This window comes from Entelurus aequoreus, linkage group LG26, assembly GCF_033978785.1.
Source record: "Entelurus aequoreus isolate RoL-2023_Sb linkage group LG26, RoL_Eaeq_v1.1, whole genome shotgun sequence".
In the NCBI taxonomy this organism is placed as follows: domain Eukaryota; kingdom Metazoa; phylum Chordata; class Actinopteri; order Syngnathiformes; family Syngnathidae; genus Entelurus; species Entelurus aequoreus.
The window spans coordinates 38,503,356-38,522,680 of NC_084756.1; the positions used below are offsets into that span (position 1 = coordinate 38,503,356).

Sequence of the window (19,325 nt, forward strand, 5' to 3'; positions counted from 1 at the left end):
AGAAACGGAGGTAAAAACTATTCAAAAGGATTGACGGAGACATTTTTGGGGGAGTAAAGGTGCCAAACGTGTTCCAAGCAGAAGACATAAAACGGGCAGGTTTTAAGTTTCAAGCGGTTCGAGGGGGAGGAGCCACAGTCACCCTTCACTGTGTACCTCTTTGCTTGGCCGTTTGCTTTCCTAACAGAATTGCTATTGTGACATCCAGTGGACACATTTAGAACAGCAGTTTCTTTGGTTAAAAAAATTTTAAAAAGCAGCTCATTTTAATACTTTGCAAAGTCATCACGCGGGCCGGATAAAACCTGTTGGCGGGCTTGATCCGTTTGACACCCCTGATATATAACAATCTGCAGTAAGACACCGTGGGCATTCACATTGTTTTAATTACCTAATTTAAAAAAAGGGCATTCAATATGTTTCTAATATTTGAGCTCTGCAATATAATCCTAATTGATGTTGGTTACATCATTCAATTGTGAATATAGAAAACACTTTTTTTTGTTTTTATCTTGTGACATTGGTGCTCCTGTTTGTTTTGTGGGTTGGATTTGGGGGGTAACCATGACAACCAGGCAGCTTGGCCCCACTGTCTTTGTGTGTGTATATTTTAGTGCAGTGGTCCCCAACCTTTTTGTAGCTGCGGACCGGTCAACGCTTGAAAATTCGTCCCACGGACCGGTGGGGGGGGGATTTAAAAAAAAATAAAAAAAATTTTATATATTTTTTTTTTATATAAATAAATACAATCATGTGTGCTTACGGACTGTATCCCTGCAGACTGTATTGATCTATATTGATATATAATGTATATATTGTGTTTTTTATGTTGATTTCATAAAAAAAAAAAAAAAAAAAATTATTATTATTATTTTTTTTTACATAAATAAATGCAATCATGTGTGCTAACGGACTGTATCCCTGCAGACTGTATTGATCTATATTGATATATAATGTATATATTGTGTTGTTTATGTTGATTTCATAAAAAAAAAAAAGTTTTTTTTTTTTTTTTTTTTTTACATAAATAAATAAAATAATGTGTGCTAACGGACTGTATCCCTGCAGACTGTATTGATCTATATTGATATATAATGTATATATTGTGTTTTTTATGTTGATTTCATTAAAAAAAAAAAAACTTTTTTTTTTTTTACATAAATAAATACAATCATGTGTGCTTACGGACTGTATCCCTGCAGACTGTATTGATCTATATTGATATATAATGTATATATTGTGTTTTTTTATGTTGATTTCATAAATTTTTTTTTTTTTTTTTTTAATTTCTTGTGCGGCCCGGTACCATTTGGTCCGCGGACCGGTACCGGGCCGCGGCCCCGTGGTTGGGGACCCCTGTTTTAGTGGGAAGGGGGGTAGATATTGGTCATACATACGTGTTGGTCGCAGCAAAGAAGTTTCCTTGTCAATTATGCGGCCGTCTGGCGGGGAAAAAAAAAAAAAAAAAAAAAGCTCCATCCAGCGGGCACGTGGTGTGTTTTTTGTTGTTTTTGTTTCGCGCTATAACTCGAGCTGGCGCACGACTAACTAGTTGTGGCTGAAATGATGGGATGCATCGTCATGGCAACAGACCAGACGTCACAATCTGAGCATGTGTGCTCCATTTTTTTTTTTTTTTTTGTGTGTCTTTTTTTTTTTTTTGTCAGACTGGTAGCCCCCAGACAGACATCACCAACCTTCCAACGTGCAGCATCAGCAACATTTTTTGTCTTTCTTTCCACAGGATTGGTGAAGGAAGGAAGCTGCGGCTGCGGCGTGTGGAGGGTTAACTTTCACCATTGTCAGCCCGAAAGGGGGGCTTTTTTTGGGGGGTGGAGGAAGAGGAGGAGGAGGAGGAGGGAGGCGATGAGCTAAAAGATGCCGGGGTCGCTGAGCAATGAAGACGAGGCACAGGACGACATGGACTTTGAAGACGAGATGCCAGGTGAGGAGGGGGAGGGGAGGGGGGGCTCAGGGGGGGCGGGGTGTCCTTCATCTTATTTAGCGACGCTTTCAAATGCTGTCCGAGGAAGAGGAGGAGGCTGCAGAAAAGCACAGTCATGCTATTATTCTTTAGCATCTTCTTAATGGGGCCTTTTTTTGTGTGTGTGTTTTGTATTATTAGCAAGCATGCTTCGTGAAAGGAAACAAAACACTAAAAAACCTGGTCCTGCTGAGTTGGGTCCAGTCCGCTTCAAATCCTCCTAGTGTCAACATGAAGATGCAGATATCACAATACCTCCAAAGTGGAACACAATGTGTTGACTTTCAAGTTGTTTTCATTTCTTAAAGGGGAACTGCACTTTTTGTTTTGCCTACCATCAGGGCCGGCCCGTGGCATAGGCCGTATAGGCAAATGCTAAGGGCGCCGTCCATCAGGGGGCGCCACGCCAGTGCCACAAATGTTGGAGAAAAAAAAAAAGAAAAAAGTTGGTACTATTATTTCTAAATACAAAAAATAATCCCCCGTCAATTAAAATGCAAAGTAAAGCCTATTTAATAGAAATATTATTTGTTACAACATTACGCCACCCCCCCCCCCCATCCCCCCGCACGGTGCGCCCCCTCCCTTCCCGTATCATGACTCTTACCACATCAAAAAATCAACACAAGATGTCAAAACGGCCAAAACTGTCAGGTGCCCAGGGAAGAAAAAAGAGAAAAGAAGAGGAGAAACGAGAAAAAGACAGAGGTAGCAGGGAGGTAACGTTAGCCTACATGAAATTATTTGTCTGTTACAGAATGTGATAGTAACCTGGCTTTTTAGCATTAAGCTAATGTTACATGATTCGGCAATTGCTAATCAATAAATAGCTAGTTCTGTTTTAACGTCGGGTTAATATTGTGGAGGGGGCTAAATTGTTATGGAAAATAATAATGTAACGTTAGGTAATTACAGTACTCCCTGGTGTACAGTCATTTGTAAGTCATTCTAGTTAATGCAATATTAAAAAGCACAAATAGAGAACTCTGTTGGATCCCCTTTTTTTGTAATATAGTTGTTAAAGTCATACTGGTTTGATATCTTGTTTTGTGCAGTGCCTTATTTATATTGTATTTTTAATTTATTTTATGCAACTTGTTGACACGTTTTATTTTGTGTTTATGTATGTAAAAAATATTGTATTTCTGTTCATTTTTTGTATTCATTCATTCATATTTTTTTTAAATCTTGTTAACTATTCTGATTGTTAATTTGCTTTCTTTAAGTAAAAAAAAAAAAGGTCAAAGACAAAGCTATTGGGTTTCTTGTGAGTATATACACTTCACTGCCGATGTGGGGGGGCGCCACCTAAATTCTTGCCTAGGGCGCCAGATTGGTTAGGGCCGGGCCTGCCTACCATTCACAATCCTTTTTTAATACAACACGTCTAGTTTTCCTTTTCTATGCAGTTTAACCGGTAAATAAACAATGGTGAAAGTCGGAAATCTGTTGAGGGCACGGGTGTCAAACTTGTTTTTCGTTGAGGGCCACGTCGCGGTAATGGCTGCCTTCAATTATTTTGAATTAATTAAAATGATGCATTAATTCAAATTAATCTGATTTTTTTTTTTAAAAGTCATTTGACAGCATTGATATAAATGTGTACCAGTAATCTCCTCATATTATTGCACCATTGCCAACGCCGGTGGTCAGCAACCCGCGGCTCTCGAGCCACATGCGGCTCTTTAGTGGCTCTCTGGAGCTTTTTCTAAAATGGAAAAAGATGGGGGGGAAAATGGTAAATGGGTTATACTTGTATAGCGCTTTTCTACCTTAGGTACCGTATTTTTCGGAGTATACGTCGCACCGGCCGAAAATGTATAATAAAGAAGGAAAAATGGTAAATGGGCTGTACTTGTATAGCGCTCTTCTACCTTTAAAAAAAAAAAAAACATAAGTCGCACTGGAGTATAAGTCGCATTTTTTGGGGAAGTTTATTTGATAAAAGCCAACACCAAGAATAGACTTTTGAAAGGCAATTTAAAATAAATCAATAATAGTGAACAACAGGCTGAATAAGTGTACGTTATATGAGGCATAAATAACCAACTGGTATGTTAACGTAACATTATGGTAAGAGTCATTCAAATAACTACAAACCCCGTTTCCATATGAGTTGGGACATTGTGTTAGATGTAAATATAAACAGAATACAATGATTTGCAAATCCTTTCCAAGCCATATTCAGTTGAATATGCTACAAAGACAACATATTTCATGTTCAAACTCATAAACTTAATTTTTTTTTTGCAAAGAATAATTAAGTTAGAATTTCATGGCTGCAACACGTGCCAAAGTAGTTGGGAAAGGGCATGTTCACCACTGTGTTACATGGCCTTTCCTTTTAACAACACTCAGTAAAGGTTTGGGAAGTGAGGAGACACATTTTTGAAGTGGAATTCTTTCCCATTCTTGCTTGATGTACAGCTTAAGTTGTTCAACAGTCCGGGGGTCTCCCTTCTGCTATTTTAGGTGCCACACATTTTCAATGTCTGGACTACAGGCAGGCCAGTCTAGTACCTGCGCTCTTTTACTATGAAGCCACCTTGATGTAACACGTGGCTTGGCATTGTCTTGCTGAAATAAGCAGGGGCGTCCATGGTAACGTTGCTTGGATGGCAACATATGTTGCTCCAAAAGCTGTATGTACCTTTCAGTATTAATGGTGCCTTCACAGATGTGTAAGTTACCCATGTCTTGGGCACTAATACACCCCCATACCATCACACATGCTGCTTTTTACACTTTGCGACTATAACAATCCGGATGGTTCTTTTCCTCTTTGGTCCGGAGGACACGACGTCCACAGTTTCCAAAAACAATTTGAAATGTGGACTCGTCAGACCACAAAACACTTTTCCACTTTGTATCAGTCCATCTGAGATGAGTTTAGGCCCAGCGAAGCCGACGGCGTTTCCGGGTGTTGTTGATAAATGGCTTTCGCTTTGCATAGTAGAGCTTTAACTTGCACTTACAGATGTAGCGACCAACTGTAGTTACTGACAGTGGGTTTCTGAAGTGTTCCATGTGGTGATATCCTTTACACACTGATGTGGCTTGTTGATGCAGTACAGCCTGAGGGATGGAAGGTCACGGGCTTAGCTGCTTACCTGCAGTGATTTCTCCACATTCTCTGAACCCTTTGATGATATTACGGACCGTAGATGGTGAAATCCCTAAATTCCTTGCAATAGCTGCTTGAGAAAGGTTGTTCTTAAACTGTTCAACAATTTGCTCAGGCATTTGTTGACAAAGTGGTGACCCTCGCCCCGTCCTTGTTTGTGAATGACTGAGCATTTCATGGAATCTACTTTTATACCCAATCATGGCACCCACCTGTTCCCAATTAGCCTGTTCACCTGTGGGATGTTCCAAATAAGTGTTTTGATGAGCACCTTTCCCAACTTCTTTGTCACGTGTTGCTGCCATCAAATTATAAAGTTAATGATTGTTTGTAAAAAATAAAAAAAGTTTTATGAGTTTGAACATCAAATATGTTGTCTTTGTAGCATATTCAACTGAATATGGCTTGAAAAGGATTTGCAAATCATTGTATTCCGTTTATATTTACATCTAACACCATTTACCAACTCATATGGAAACGGGGTTTGTTTGTACCAGGGGTCAGCAACCTTTTTGAAAGCAAGAGCTACTTCTTGGGTAGTGATTAATGCGAAGGGCTACCAGTTTGATACACACTTAAATAAATTGCCAGAAATAGCCAATTTGCTCAATTTACCTTTAACTCTATGTCATTATTAATAATTAATGATATTTACACTTAATTGAACGGTTTAAAAGAGGAGAAAACACGAAAAAAATGACAATTACATTTTCAAACATAGTTTATCTTCAATTTCGACTCTTTAAAATTCAAAATTCAACTGAAAAAAAGAAGAGAAAAACTTAAAAAAAGAATTTATGGAACATCATTAGTAATTTTTCCTGATTAAGATTAATTTTAGAATTTTGATGACATGTTTTAAATAGGTTAAAATCCAATCTGCACTTTGTTAGAATATATAACAAATTGGACCAAGCTGTATTTCTAACAAAGACAAATCATTATTTCTTCTAGATTTTCCAGAACAAAAATTTTAAAAGAAATTCAAAAGACTTTGAAATAAGATTTAAATTTGATTCTACAGATTTTCTAGATTTGCCAGAATAATTTTTTTGAATTTTAATCATAATAAGTTTAAAGAAATATTTCCCAAATATTCTTCGTTGAAAAAAACAGAAGCTAAAATGAAGAATTAAATCAAAATGTATTTATTATTCTTTACAATAAAAAAAATAAATTTACTTGAACATTGATTTAATTTGTCAGGAAAGAAGAGGAAGGAATTTAAAAGGTATATGTGTTTAAAAATCCAAAAAATAATTTTTAAGGTTGTATTTTTTCTCTAAAATTGTCTTTCTTGAAGCAAAGTAAAAAAATGAATGAATTTATTTAAACAAGTGAAGACCAAGTCTTTAAAATATTTTCTTGGATTTTCAAATTCTATTTGAGTTTTGTCTCTCTTAGAATTAAAAATGTCGGGCAAAGCGAGACCAGCTTGCTAGTAAATAAATACAATTTAAAAAATAGAGGCAGCTCACTGGTAAGTGCTGCTATTTGAGCTATTTTTAGAACAGGCCAGCGGGCTACTCATCTGGTCCTTACGGGCTACCTGGTGCCCGCGGGCACCACGTTGGTGACCCCTGCACTAGAGCCTGTTGATGAGCACTACACTCTATCATCTCCCTCACTTGTTTGCTCCACTTTTAAGCAAAGACAAACTTCAAGTTTCTTGTTTTCATGACACTAAGAAGTTAGACACTTGACTGAGGACAGCAGAAAAAAATACAAACAAAAAAATAAAAAGGCTTTGCTACACATCTTAAAATGCAGGGCGGGACTCAATCATCAGTCAGCTATAAATGTGGGAGCTGGAAGTTCGATCATTTTGTTTTCCTCAGCAAATATGCTATAACAAATTAATTCTAAATCCATTCATAATTTTTTTAAATTAACAAAAAGTTGATAAAAAAAAATTATGTATCTATAATATTTAAAAAATATTTAAATATTTATAGTTTTTTGAAAATTAGTAATCGATTTAGTTTCGTAATAGTTTTTTTTTTTAAATATTACATTATAAATATATTTATTTTTTATCAATTTCTTCTTTTAAGTATCAATTTTTGTAACCTTTTAACTTGTCAGTTTTCACAGTCCACATTTTTCAAGTGTTTCCCACCATTCCACCTTCAAAACATTCCTCTTAGTTAGGACGACAAAATTTCCCTTTTTTCCCCCCAAAAAAATTCCAGGACTTCCGAAATACCCAATCTCATTTCAAACTATTACTACGTCACAATTACTACTCCAAAAATTCCAACACCAACCCATTCATATCATCTACGACAATTGCAGTTGTGTCAATATTTTTTTTTTTAAATCCCAGTTTTCCCGAAATTTTCCAAATTTCCAGGAAATAGTTCTACAATGCCCTAAATTCTCAAAATGTTGTGCCATTTTTAAACCCGATTCCGACCTTTCAACCATCCACCCACACTACTCTTCCGAGATCTCGTAAGGCAAAACACGTTTTCCCTCTCCCGAAATTCCCGGTTTTCCCGGAATTTCCCAGAATTTTCTCCCCTTTGACAATGAATGGACATTATAACATCTACTGCATATCCCACATTTCTCACCCGATTGGAACCGTTCCACCATCCACACACTCCACTCACCTGGAACAATCAAACTACCATTTTCCAAGTTGAAAACAATTCCAGGAATTCCTAGAATTCCCTGTTTTCCAAAGCCCTATTTTCCCCACTTCCTGGAAAGTTTTCACAGTCCACATTTTTCAAGTGTTTCCAACCATTCCACCTTCAAAACATTCCTCTTAGTTAGGACGACAAAATTTCCCTTTTTTTCCCCCCAAAAAAATTCCAGGACTTCCGAAATACCCATTCTTAATTCAAACTATTACTACGTCACAATTACTACTCCAAAAATTCCAACACCAACTCTTTCATATCATCTACGACAATTGCAGTTGTGTCAATATTTTTTTTTTTAAATCCCAGTTTTCCCGAAATTTTCCAAATTTCCAGGAAATAGTTCTACAATGCCCTAAATTCTCAAAATGTTGTGCCATTTTTAAACCCGATTCCGACCTTTCAACCATCCACCCACACTACTCTTCCGAGATCTCGTAAGGCAAAACACGTTTTCCCTCTCCCGAAATTCCCGGTTTTCCCGGAATTTCCCAGAATTTTCTCCCCTTTGACAATGAATGGACATTATAACATCTACTGCATATCCCACATTTCTCACCCGATTGGAACCGTTCCACCATCCACACACTCCACTCACCTGGAACAATCAAACTACCATTTTCCAAGTTGAAAACAATTCCAGGAATTCCTAGAATTCCCTGTTTTCCAAAGCCCTATTTTCCCCACTTCCTGGAAAGTTTTCACAGTCCACATTTTTCAAGTGTTTCCAACCATTCCACCTTCAAAACATTCCTCTTAGTTAGGACGACAAAATTTCCCTTTTTTTCCCCCCAAAAAAATTCCAGGACTTCCGAAATACCCATTCTTAATTCAAACTATTACTACGTCACAATTACTACTCCAAAAATTCCAACACCAACTCTTTCATATCATCTAGGACAATTGCAGTGTGTCAATTTTTTTTTTTAAATCCCAGTTTTCCCGAAATTCCCAAATTTCCAGGAAATAGTTCTACATGCCCTAAATTCTCAAAATGATGCGCCATTTTTAGACCCGATTCCGACCTTTCAACCATCCACCCACACTACTCTTCCGAGATCTCGTAAGGCAAAACACGTTTTCCCTCTCCCGAAATTCCCGGTTTTCCCGGAATTTCCCAGAATTTTCTCCCCTTTGACAATGAATGGACATTATAACATCTACTGCATATCCCACATTTCTCACCCGATTCGAAGCGTTCCACCATCCACACACTCCACTCACCTGGAACAATCAAACTACCATTTTCCAAGTTCAAAACAATTCCTAGAATTCCCTGTTTTCCAAAGCCCTATTTTCACCTCTTGCTGGAAAGTTTTCACAGTCCACATTTTTCAAGTGTTTCCCACCATTCCACCTTCAAAACATTCCTCTTAGTTAGGACGACAAAAGTTCCTTTTTTTACCCCCCCAAAAATTCCAGGAATTCCAAACATCCATTCTCAATTCAAACTATTACTACGTCACCATTTTTCAACTGATTCCAAAAATTCAACACCTCCCCATTCATATCATCTAGGACGATTGCGCTTGTGTCAATATTTTAAAAGAAAATCCCAGTTTTCCCGAAATTCCCAAATTTCCAGGAAATAGTTCTACAATGCCCTAAATTCTCAAAATGTTGTGCCATTTTTAGACCCGATTCCGACCTTTCAACCATCCACCCACACTACTCTTCTGAGATCTCGTAAGGCAAAACACGTTTTCCATCTCCCGAAATTCCTGGTTTTCCCGGAATTACCAGGAATCCCCCCCCCCCCCCCCACCCCCCCATTGAAAATGAACAGGCAATATACGAAACTCTCCATATCCTACATTTCTCAACCGATTCAAAGCGTTCCACCATCCACACACTCCACTCACCTGGAACAATCAAACTACAATTTTCCAAGTTGAAAACAATTCCAGGAATTCCTAGAATTCCCTGTTTTCCAAAGCCCTATTTTCACCACTTCCTGGAAAGTTTTCACAGTCCACATTTTTCAAGTGTTTCCAGTCATTCCACCTTCAAAACATTCCTCTTAGTTAGGACGACAAAATTTCCCTTTTTTTTCCCCAAAAAAATTCCAGGACTTCCGAAATACCCAATCTCAATTCAAACTATTACTACGTCACAATTACTACTCCAAAAATTCCAACACCAACCCATTCATATCATCTAGGACAATTGCAGTGTGTCAATTTTTTTTTTTTAAATCCCAGTTTTCCCGAAATTCCCAAATTTCCAGGAAATAGTTCTACAAATGCCCTAAATTCTCAAAATGTTGTGCCATTTTTAAACCCGATTCCGACCTTTCAACCATCCACCCACACTACTCTTCTGAGATCTCGTAAGGCAAAACACGTTTTCCCTCTCCCGAAATTCCTGGTTTTCCCGGAATTTCCCAGAATTGTCTCCCCTTTGACAATAAATGGACCTTATAACATCTACTGCATATCCCACATTTCTCACCCAATTCGAACCATTCCACCATCCACACACTCCACTCACCTGGAACAATCAAACTACCATTTTCCAAGTTGAACACAATTCCAGGAATTCCTAGAATTCCCTGTTTTCACCACTTCCTGGAAAGTTTTCACAGTCCACATTTTTCAATACTTTTCCGACCATTCCACCTTCAAAACATTCCTCTTAGTTAGGACGACAAAATTTCCCTTTTTTTTCCCCAAAAAAATTCCAGGACTTCCGAAATACCCATTCTCAATTCAAACTATTACTACGTCACAATTACTACTCCAAAAATTCCAACACCAACCCATTCATATCATCTAGGACAATTGAAAACAGGGAATTCCTAGAATTCCCTGTTTTCCAAAGCCCTATTTTCCCCACTTCCTGGAAAGTTTTCACAGTCCACATTTTTCAAGTGTTTCCAACCATTCCACCTTCAAAACATTCCTCTTAGTTAGGACGACAAAATTTCCCTTTTTTCCCCCCCAAAAAAAATTCCAGGACTTCCGAAATACCCATTCTCAATTCAAAGTGTTACTACGTCACAATTACTACTCCAAAAATTCCAACCCCAACCCTTTCATATCATCTAGGACAATTACAGTTGTGTCAATATTTATTTATTTTATACAATTGCAAACTACCATTTTCCAAGTTGAAAACAATTCCAGGAATTCCTAGAATTCCCTGTTTTCCAAAGCCCTATTTTCACCACTTCCTGGAAAGTTTTCACAGTCCACATTTTTCAAGTGTTTCCCACCATTCCACCTTCAAAACATTCCTCTTAGTTAGGACGACAAAATTTCCCTTTTTTTCCCCAAAAAAAATTCCAGGACTTCCGAAATACCCATTCTCAATTCAAACTGTTACTACGTCACAATTACTACTCCAAAAATTCCAACACCAACCCATTCATATCATCTAGGACAATTACAGTTGTGTCAATATTTTTTTTTTCCCCGAAATTCCCAAATTTCCAGGAAATAGTACTACAATGCCCTAAATTCTCAAAATGTTGTGCCATTTTTAAACCCGATTCCGACCTTTCAACCATCCACCCACACTACTCTTCTGAGATCTCGTAAGACAAAACACGTTTTCCATCTCCCGAAATCCTGGTTTTCCCGGAATTACCAGGAATCCCCCCCCACCCCCCCATTGAAAATGAACAGGCAATATACAAAACTCTCCATATCCCACATTTCTCAACCGATTCAAAGCGTTCCACCATCCACACACTCCACTCACCTGGAACAATCAAACTACCATTTTCCAAGTTCAAAACAGTTCCAGGAATTCCCTGTTTTCCAAAGCCCTATTTCCACCACTTCCTGGAAAGTTTTCACAGTCCACATTTTTCAAGTGTTTCCAACCATTCCACCTTCAAAACATTCCTCTTAGTTAGGACGACAAAATGTCCCTTTTTTTTCCCCAAAAAAAATTCCAGGACTTCCGAAATACCCATTCTCAATTCAAACTATTACTACGTCACAATTACTACTCCAAAAATTCCAACACCAACCCATTCATATCATCTAGGACAATTGCAGTTGTGTCAATATTTTTTTTTTAAATCCCAGTTTTCCCGAAATTCCCAAATTTCCAGGAAATATTTCTACAATGCCCTAAATTCTCAAAATGTTGTGCCATTTTTAAACCCGATTCCGACCTTTCAACCATCCACCCACACTACTCTTCTGAGATCTCGTAAGGCAAAACACGTTTTCCCTCTCCCGAAATTCCTGGTTTTCCCGGAATTACCAGGAATCCCCCCCCACCTCCCCATTGAAAATGAACAGGCAATATACGAAACTCTCCATATCCTACATTTCTCAACCGATTCAAAGCGTTCCACCATCCACACACTCCACTCACCTGGAACAATCAAACTACAATTTTCCAAGTTGAAAACAATTCCAGGAATTCCTAGAATTCCCTGTTTTCCAAAGCCCTATTTTCACCACTTCCTGGAAAGTTTTCACAGTCCACATTTTTCAAGTGTTTCCAACCATTCCACCTTCAAAACATTCCTCTTAGTTAGGACGACAAAATTTCCCTTTTTTTTCCCCCAAAAAAAATTCCAGGACTTCCGAAATACCCATTCTTAATTCAAACTATTACTACGTCACAATTACTACTCCAAAAATTCCAACACCAACCCATTCATATCATCTAGGACAATTGCAGTTGTGTCAATATTTTTTTTTTTCCCCAGTTTTCCCGAAATTCCCAAATTTCCAGGAAATAGTTCTACAATGCCCTAAATTCTCAAAATGTTATGCCATTTTTAAACCCGATTCCGACCTTTCAACCACCCACCCACACTACTCTTCTGAGATCTCGTAAGGCAAAACACGTTTTCCCTCTCCCGAAATTCCCGGTTTTCCCGGAATTTCCCAGAATTTTCTCCCCTTTGACAATGAATGGACATTATAACATCTACTGCATATCCCACATTTCTCACCCGATTCGAACCGTTCCACCAGCCACACACTCCACTCTCCTGGAACAATCAAACTACCGTTTTCCAAGTTGAAAACAATTCCAGGAATTCCTAGAATTCCCTGTTTTCCAAAGCCCTATTTTCACCACTTCCTGGAAAGTTTTCACAGTCCACATTTTTCAAGTGTTTCCCACCATCCCACCTTCAAAACATTCCTCTTAGTTAGGACGACAAAATTTCCCTTTTTTTCTCCCCAAAAAAAATTCCAGGACTTCCGAAATACCCAATCTCAATTCAAACTATTACTACGTCACAATTACTACTCCAAAAATTCCAACACCAACCCATTCATATCATCTAGGACAATAGCAGTTGTGTCAATATTATTTTTTTCAAATCCCAGTTTTCCCGAAATTCCCAAATTTCCAGGAAATAGTTCTACAATGCCCTAAATTCTCAAAATGTTGCGCCATTTTTAGACCCGATTCCGACCTTTCAACCATCCACCCACACTACTCTTCTGAGATCTCGTAAGGCAAAACACGTTTTCCATCTCCCGAAATTCCTGGTTTTCCCGGAATTACCAGGAATCCCCCCCCCACCCCCCCATTGAAAATGAACAGGCAATATACGAAACTCTCCATATCCCACATTTCTCAACCGATTCGAAGCGTTCCACCAGCCACACACTCCACTCACCTGGAACAATCAAACTACCATTTTCCAAGTTCATTCCACCTTCAAAAGCGGTACTTTTCAAACAGAGTGTAGTAGCGTTTTTGATTCATTAGTACCATGAGACTATACTAGTACCGGTATACCGTAGAACCCTAGTCTGAAGGTTCATACAGGTTGGCAGCTAACAACCAAGTGCGATATCTTCACGTCAATCATCTTCTCATTGTTTTCCTTTTAATCTTGGATTTTTTTCTTTGATTTGGAAAAATGTCACGGGACATAAAACGCCCCCCCCTCCCCACACCTTCCACCCCCCCCAATTGGAAACATGGTTATTTTTGGATCGTCTCTGTGAAAGTTGACACCATTTGAATCCAGCTGCCTGTGCATGAAAACATTTGTAAAGTGTATTTGCTGCAGAGTTGTGCTGCATACCAAGTGCACTTTTTAATGCCCCTATTTAGGATTGATGCTAAAATTACGAGCGTTGATGGTTTATTTGTTTTCCCTTTGAGGCAGACCGACGTACTTCTGTTGTCACCGTCTTTTCTTCATCATAAAACTTTTATGGACTGTCCGTTCATAACTGTGAAGTGCAAAAAAGGAACTGCGTCAGTCGAGCACAATAAGCTAAAAAGCATGCACCATGTTGACTCATTGTCCAGGAGAGCTCTTAAGGCAGGGTTATTCAAAGTGCGGCCCCAGGGGCCATTTGCGGCTTGTTGTCTGAAGACAAAATAAACACATCCCGGATTACAACACTACACAAAACAACTACAATATGCAATTTCAGGAGGAATTGCATGTCCATGCTGAAAAGCGCACGTTAAACTTTGAAGGTAACGTTAGCATGCTAACAGCTACAATGCATCAAGTACCAAGTTGTATGTTCAAGAAGCATATGCATGCAAAATTAGTTTAAAAAAGTTAGAATGCTAACAGTTAGCATGTGTCAAGTACCAAGTTATTTGACTATAAATGGTATGCGCGCAAAATTAGCTAAAATAATAAGTGACAATGCTAACAGTTAGCATGTGTCAAGTACCAAGCTATATGACAACAAAGCGAATGCATGCAAACTCTGCTAAAACAAAAGTTAGCATGCTAACAGTTAACATGTGTCAAGTACCAAGTTATGTGACTATGACGCGTGTGCACGCAAAATTAGCTAAAAAAAAAGTTAGCATGCCAACATTTAGCATGTGCCTAGTAACATGTTATATGACTGATGCGTATGCACTCAAAATTAGCTAAAAAAAAGTTAGCATATTAACAGTTAGCATGTGTCAAGTACCAAGTTATATGACTATAAAGCGTATGCACGCAAAATTAGTTTAAAAAAGTTAGCATGTTAACAGTTAGCATGTGTCAAGTACCAAGTTATTTGACTATAAATGGTATGCGCGCAAAATTAGATAAAAAATAATAGGTGACAATGCTAACAGTTAGCATGTGTCAAGTACCAAGTTATATGACAACAAAGCGAATGCATGCAAACTCTGCTAAAACAAAACTTAGCATGCTAACACTTAGCATGTGTCAAGTACCAAGTTATGTGACTATGACGCGTGTGCACGCAAAATTATCTAAAAAAAAAAGTTAGCATGCTAACAGTTACATGTTATATGACTGATGCGTATGCACGCAAAATTAGCTTAAAAAAAGTTAGCATACTAACAGTTAGCATGTGTCAAGTACCAAGTTATATGACTATAAAGCATATGCACGCAAAATTAGTTTAAAAAAGTTAGAATGCTAACAGCTACAATGCATCAAGTACCAGGTTATATGTTCAAGAAGCATGTGTATGCAAAATTAGTTTTTAAAAAAAAGTTAGCATGCTAACAGTTAGCATGTCTCAAGAGCCAAGTTATTAAACTAAGAGAATGCACGCAAAATTAGCTAAAAAGCTGGGTATGGTGAAGATAAGGTCCTTTTTTTAAAAAATTAATAAAATAAGATACATTTTAAAAACATTTTCTTGAATAAAAAAGAAAATAAAACTATAAAAACAGTTACATAGAAACTAGTAATTAATGAAAATGAGTAAAATGAAGTGTTAAAGGTTAGTACTATTAGTGGAGCAGCAGCACGCACAATCATGTGTGCTTACGGACTGTATCCCTTGCAGACTGTATTGATATATATTGATATATAATGTAGGAACCTACCAGAATATTAATAACAGAAAGAAACAACCCTTTTGTGTGAATGAGTGTAAATGGGGGAGGGAGGTTTTTTGGGTTGGTGCACTAATTGTAAGTGTATCTTGTGTTTTTTATGTGGATTTAATAAAAAAAAATAAAAAAAACGATACCGATAATAAAAAAAACGATACCGATCATTTCCGATATTATCGGACATCTATATCCAAAACTAATGTCAAGTATCAAAGAAGAGAAGAATAAGTGATTATTACATTTGAACAGAAGTGTAGATAGAACATGTTAAAAGAGAAAATAAGCAGATATTAACAGTAAATGAACAAGTAGATTAATAATACATTTTTACAGTTTGTCCCTCATAATGTGTACAAAATAATAGGTGTATAAATGACACAATATGTTACTGCATACGACTAATTAGGAGTCTTTGTTTGTTTACTTACTACTAAAAGACAAGTTGTCTAGTATGTTCACTATTTTATTTAAGGACTAAATGACAATAATAAACATATGTTTGTTTGTTTACTTACTACTAAAAGACAAGTTGTCTAGTATGTTCACTATTATATTTAAGGACTAAATGACAATAATAAACATATGTTTGTTTGTTTACTTACTACTAAAAGACAAGTTGTCTAGTATGTTCACTATTTTATTGAAGGACTAAATGACAATAATAAACAAATGTTTTGTGTACACTAAGATTTGTTGTTCAAATAAAGACAATAATGACATTTTTTGTGGTTCCCTTTATTTGGAGGCAAAAACAAAACATGGCGCTGATGATTTAAGGGAAAACGCCATTTTTTGAGGCGTCCACATGGGGGAGAAATAATAAAAATAGAGTATAAAACATGATAAATGATGTATAACATTTTAAATACAAATATTACATTAATAAGTTAATAAAAACATTGGGAGAATAATAGTAGAATTAAGAGAACTTAAAGGAAACTAAATGAGCTCAAATATAGCTACAAATGAGACATAATGATGCAATATGTACATATAGCTAGCCTAAATAGCATGTTAGCATCGATCAGCTTGCAGTCATCCAGTGACCAAATCTGTCTGGTTAGCACTCCACACAAGTCAATAACATCAACAAAACTCACCTTTGTGCACTCATGCACAACGTTAAAAGTGTGGTGGACAAAATGAGACAGAAAAAGAAGTGGCATAAGACACGTCCTAGAAAGTCGGAGAAAGTTAAACATGTAAACAAACTATACGGTGAGTTCAAGGACCGCCAAAATTAGTAGGACAAAACGGCGCTCGCCAAATACTGGAATCAGTGAAGCATGTTTAATATAAACAGTGTGCTTTATAACAATTAGGGAGGTTTGTGTCATGTTTGTCCTCCTACACAAACCATATTAACACAAAAAAAAAAAAAATTCCCCTCATCTTTTTCCATTTTTTATAAATTTTTTAAAAAAGCTCCAGAGAGCCGCTAGGGCGGCGCTAAAGAGCCGCAGGTTGCCGACCCCCGGGCTAGACAAAGAGCAACTTCCTGTAAGCAAGCTAGCATCTCCTTAGGAACTCCAAAATGTCAAACCATACCAATTTTTTTCCTAAAAAGTTACATTTATAACGACTAAAGACTTAACGAAGCTGCTGGTGGAAGTCGTTAACAAATGCAGACGTGTGGTCAAAAGTATGTAAATAGCAACATGCTAGTGTCATCGTGCTGTAAAGAGGGCTTCTACTATCATATGTATTCATCTTATGGTATGACACTTGGGGTGTTGTCAGGAATCTCTGTGCTTCCCTCAGCCGGGAAGGTCAAAAGCGGGCTTGTCCTCGCCGCACACGCCTTGTTAGCCCCGTGGAGCCTCGGCCCCGTGACTAACGGAGCCCGGCGCACTCAGCCGGCTAGAAGACCATTCCCGGGGGGGGGGGGGGGGGGGGGGGGGGGTCGCGGCCAGTTTAACCGTGGCAGCTGGTGAAAGTGGTAAATGACACCGCTGTCACACCCCCGCGCCCTTAAAGGGGAACTGCACTTTTATTCACAACCATTATGAGAGACAAGAAGTTCACTATATTGCCAAAAGTATTTGGCCACCCATCCAAATGATCAGAATTATGGTGTGGGGTTGTTTCCCAGGCCCCTTAGTTGCCGTGAAAGGAACGGTGAATGCTCCAGGATACCAAAACATTTTGGACAATTCCATGCTCCCGACCTGGTGGGAACAGTTTGGAACAAGCCCCTTTTTCTTCCAACGTGACAAGGCAGGGATGACACAGTCTGGTGTGGATGAACTTGACTGGCCTGCACAGAGTCCTGACCTGAACCCGATAGAACACCTTTGGGATGAATTAGAAGGGAGACTTGAGAGCCAGGCCTTCTCCACCAACATCAGTGTGTGACCTCACCAATGCGCTTTTGGCTACTCCGCAACCTTGTGGACAGCCCTCCCAGAAGAGTTGAAGCTGTAATAGCTGCAAAAGGTCATATTGAACCCTATGGGCAGGCCCGGCCTTAACCAATCTGGCGCCCTAGGCAAGATTTTAGGTGCCCCCCCCCACATCGGCAGTGAAGTGTATATACTCACAAGAAACCGAATCGCTTTGTCTTTGACCTTTTTTTTTTTACTTAAAGAAAGCAAATTAACAATCATAATTGTTAACAAGATAAAAAAAAATATGGATAAATAAATGAATACAAAAAATAAAAAATGAATATATGAAATACAATATTTTTTACATACATAAACACAAAATAAAACGTGTCAACAAGTTGCATAAAATAAATTAAACATACAATACAAATAAGGCACTGCACAAAACAAGATATCAAAGCAGTATGACTTTAACAACTATATTACAAAAAAAGGGGATCCTACAGAGTTCTCTATTTGTGCTTTTTAATATTGCATTAACTAGAATGACTTACAAATTACTGTACACCAGGGAGTACTGTAATTACCTAACGTTACATTATTATTTTCCATAACAATTTATCCCCCTGCACAATATTAACCCGACGTTAAAACAGAACTAGCTATTTATTGATTAGCAATTGCCGAATCGTGTAACATTAGCTTAATGCTAAAAAGCCAGGTTACTATCACATTCTGTAACAGACAAATAATTTCATGTAGGCTAACGTTACCTACCTGCTACCTCTGTCTTTTTCCCGTTTCTCCTCTTCTTTTCTCTTTTTTCTTCCCTGGGCACCTGACAGTTTTGGCCGTTTTGACATCTGGTGTTGATTTTTTGATGTGGTGACGTCCAAAAAGAGTCATGATATGGGAAGGGAGGGGGCGCACCGTGCCGGGGGATGGGGGGCGTAATGTTGTAACAAATAATATTTCTATTAAATAGGCTTTACTTTGCATTTTAATTAACGTGGGATTATTTTATGTATTTAGAAATAATAGTACCAACTTTTTTTTTTTTTTTCCTCCAACATTTGTGGCACTGATGTGGCGCCCCCTGGTGGACGGCGCCCTTAGCATTTGCCTATACGGCCTATGCCACGGGCCGGCCCTGCTATGGGTTAGGGATGGGATGGCACTTCAAGTTCACATGTGAGTCAAGGCAGGTGGCCAAATACTTTTGACAATATAGTGTTTATATTTATATATTTTTTTGCATGCTAACATGTAAACATCGACTCATTCTAGGTGGTTAGCAATGCAGCTAATGTTAGCAATCAATTGTACCTCTAAATCACTTTAAAAATGCATTCAAAAACCGTCAACAATGCTTTGTTTAAGTTGTGTAACATGTATAATAACAAACTGTAGCAACATGGTTATTGTAAGAGTGAACACTGAGGAACTTTTTTTCTAGCGTGCTAGCACAGTGCTTCGGTATTAGCCGT

General features: G+C 37.9%; 1 protein-coding gene across 1 annotated transcript in view; it reads left to right on the forward strand.

The window, feature by feature from the left end:
* The first annotated feature begins 1,696 nt into the window (after window positions 1-1,696).
* The window catches only part of chd5 (chromodomain helicase DNA binding protein 5), a 136,088-nt gene continuing 118,459 nt past the window's right edge, over window positions 1,697-19,325 (forward strand). The window contains exon 1 of the mRNA XM_062037812.1: window positions 1,697-1,945. Within this exon, the coding sequence (XP_061893796.1) occupies window positions 1,879-1,945 (67 nt within the window). The 5' untranslated portion in view covers window positions 1,697-1,878. The remainder of the gene's footprint in view (window positions 1,946-19,325) is intronic.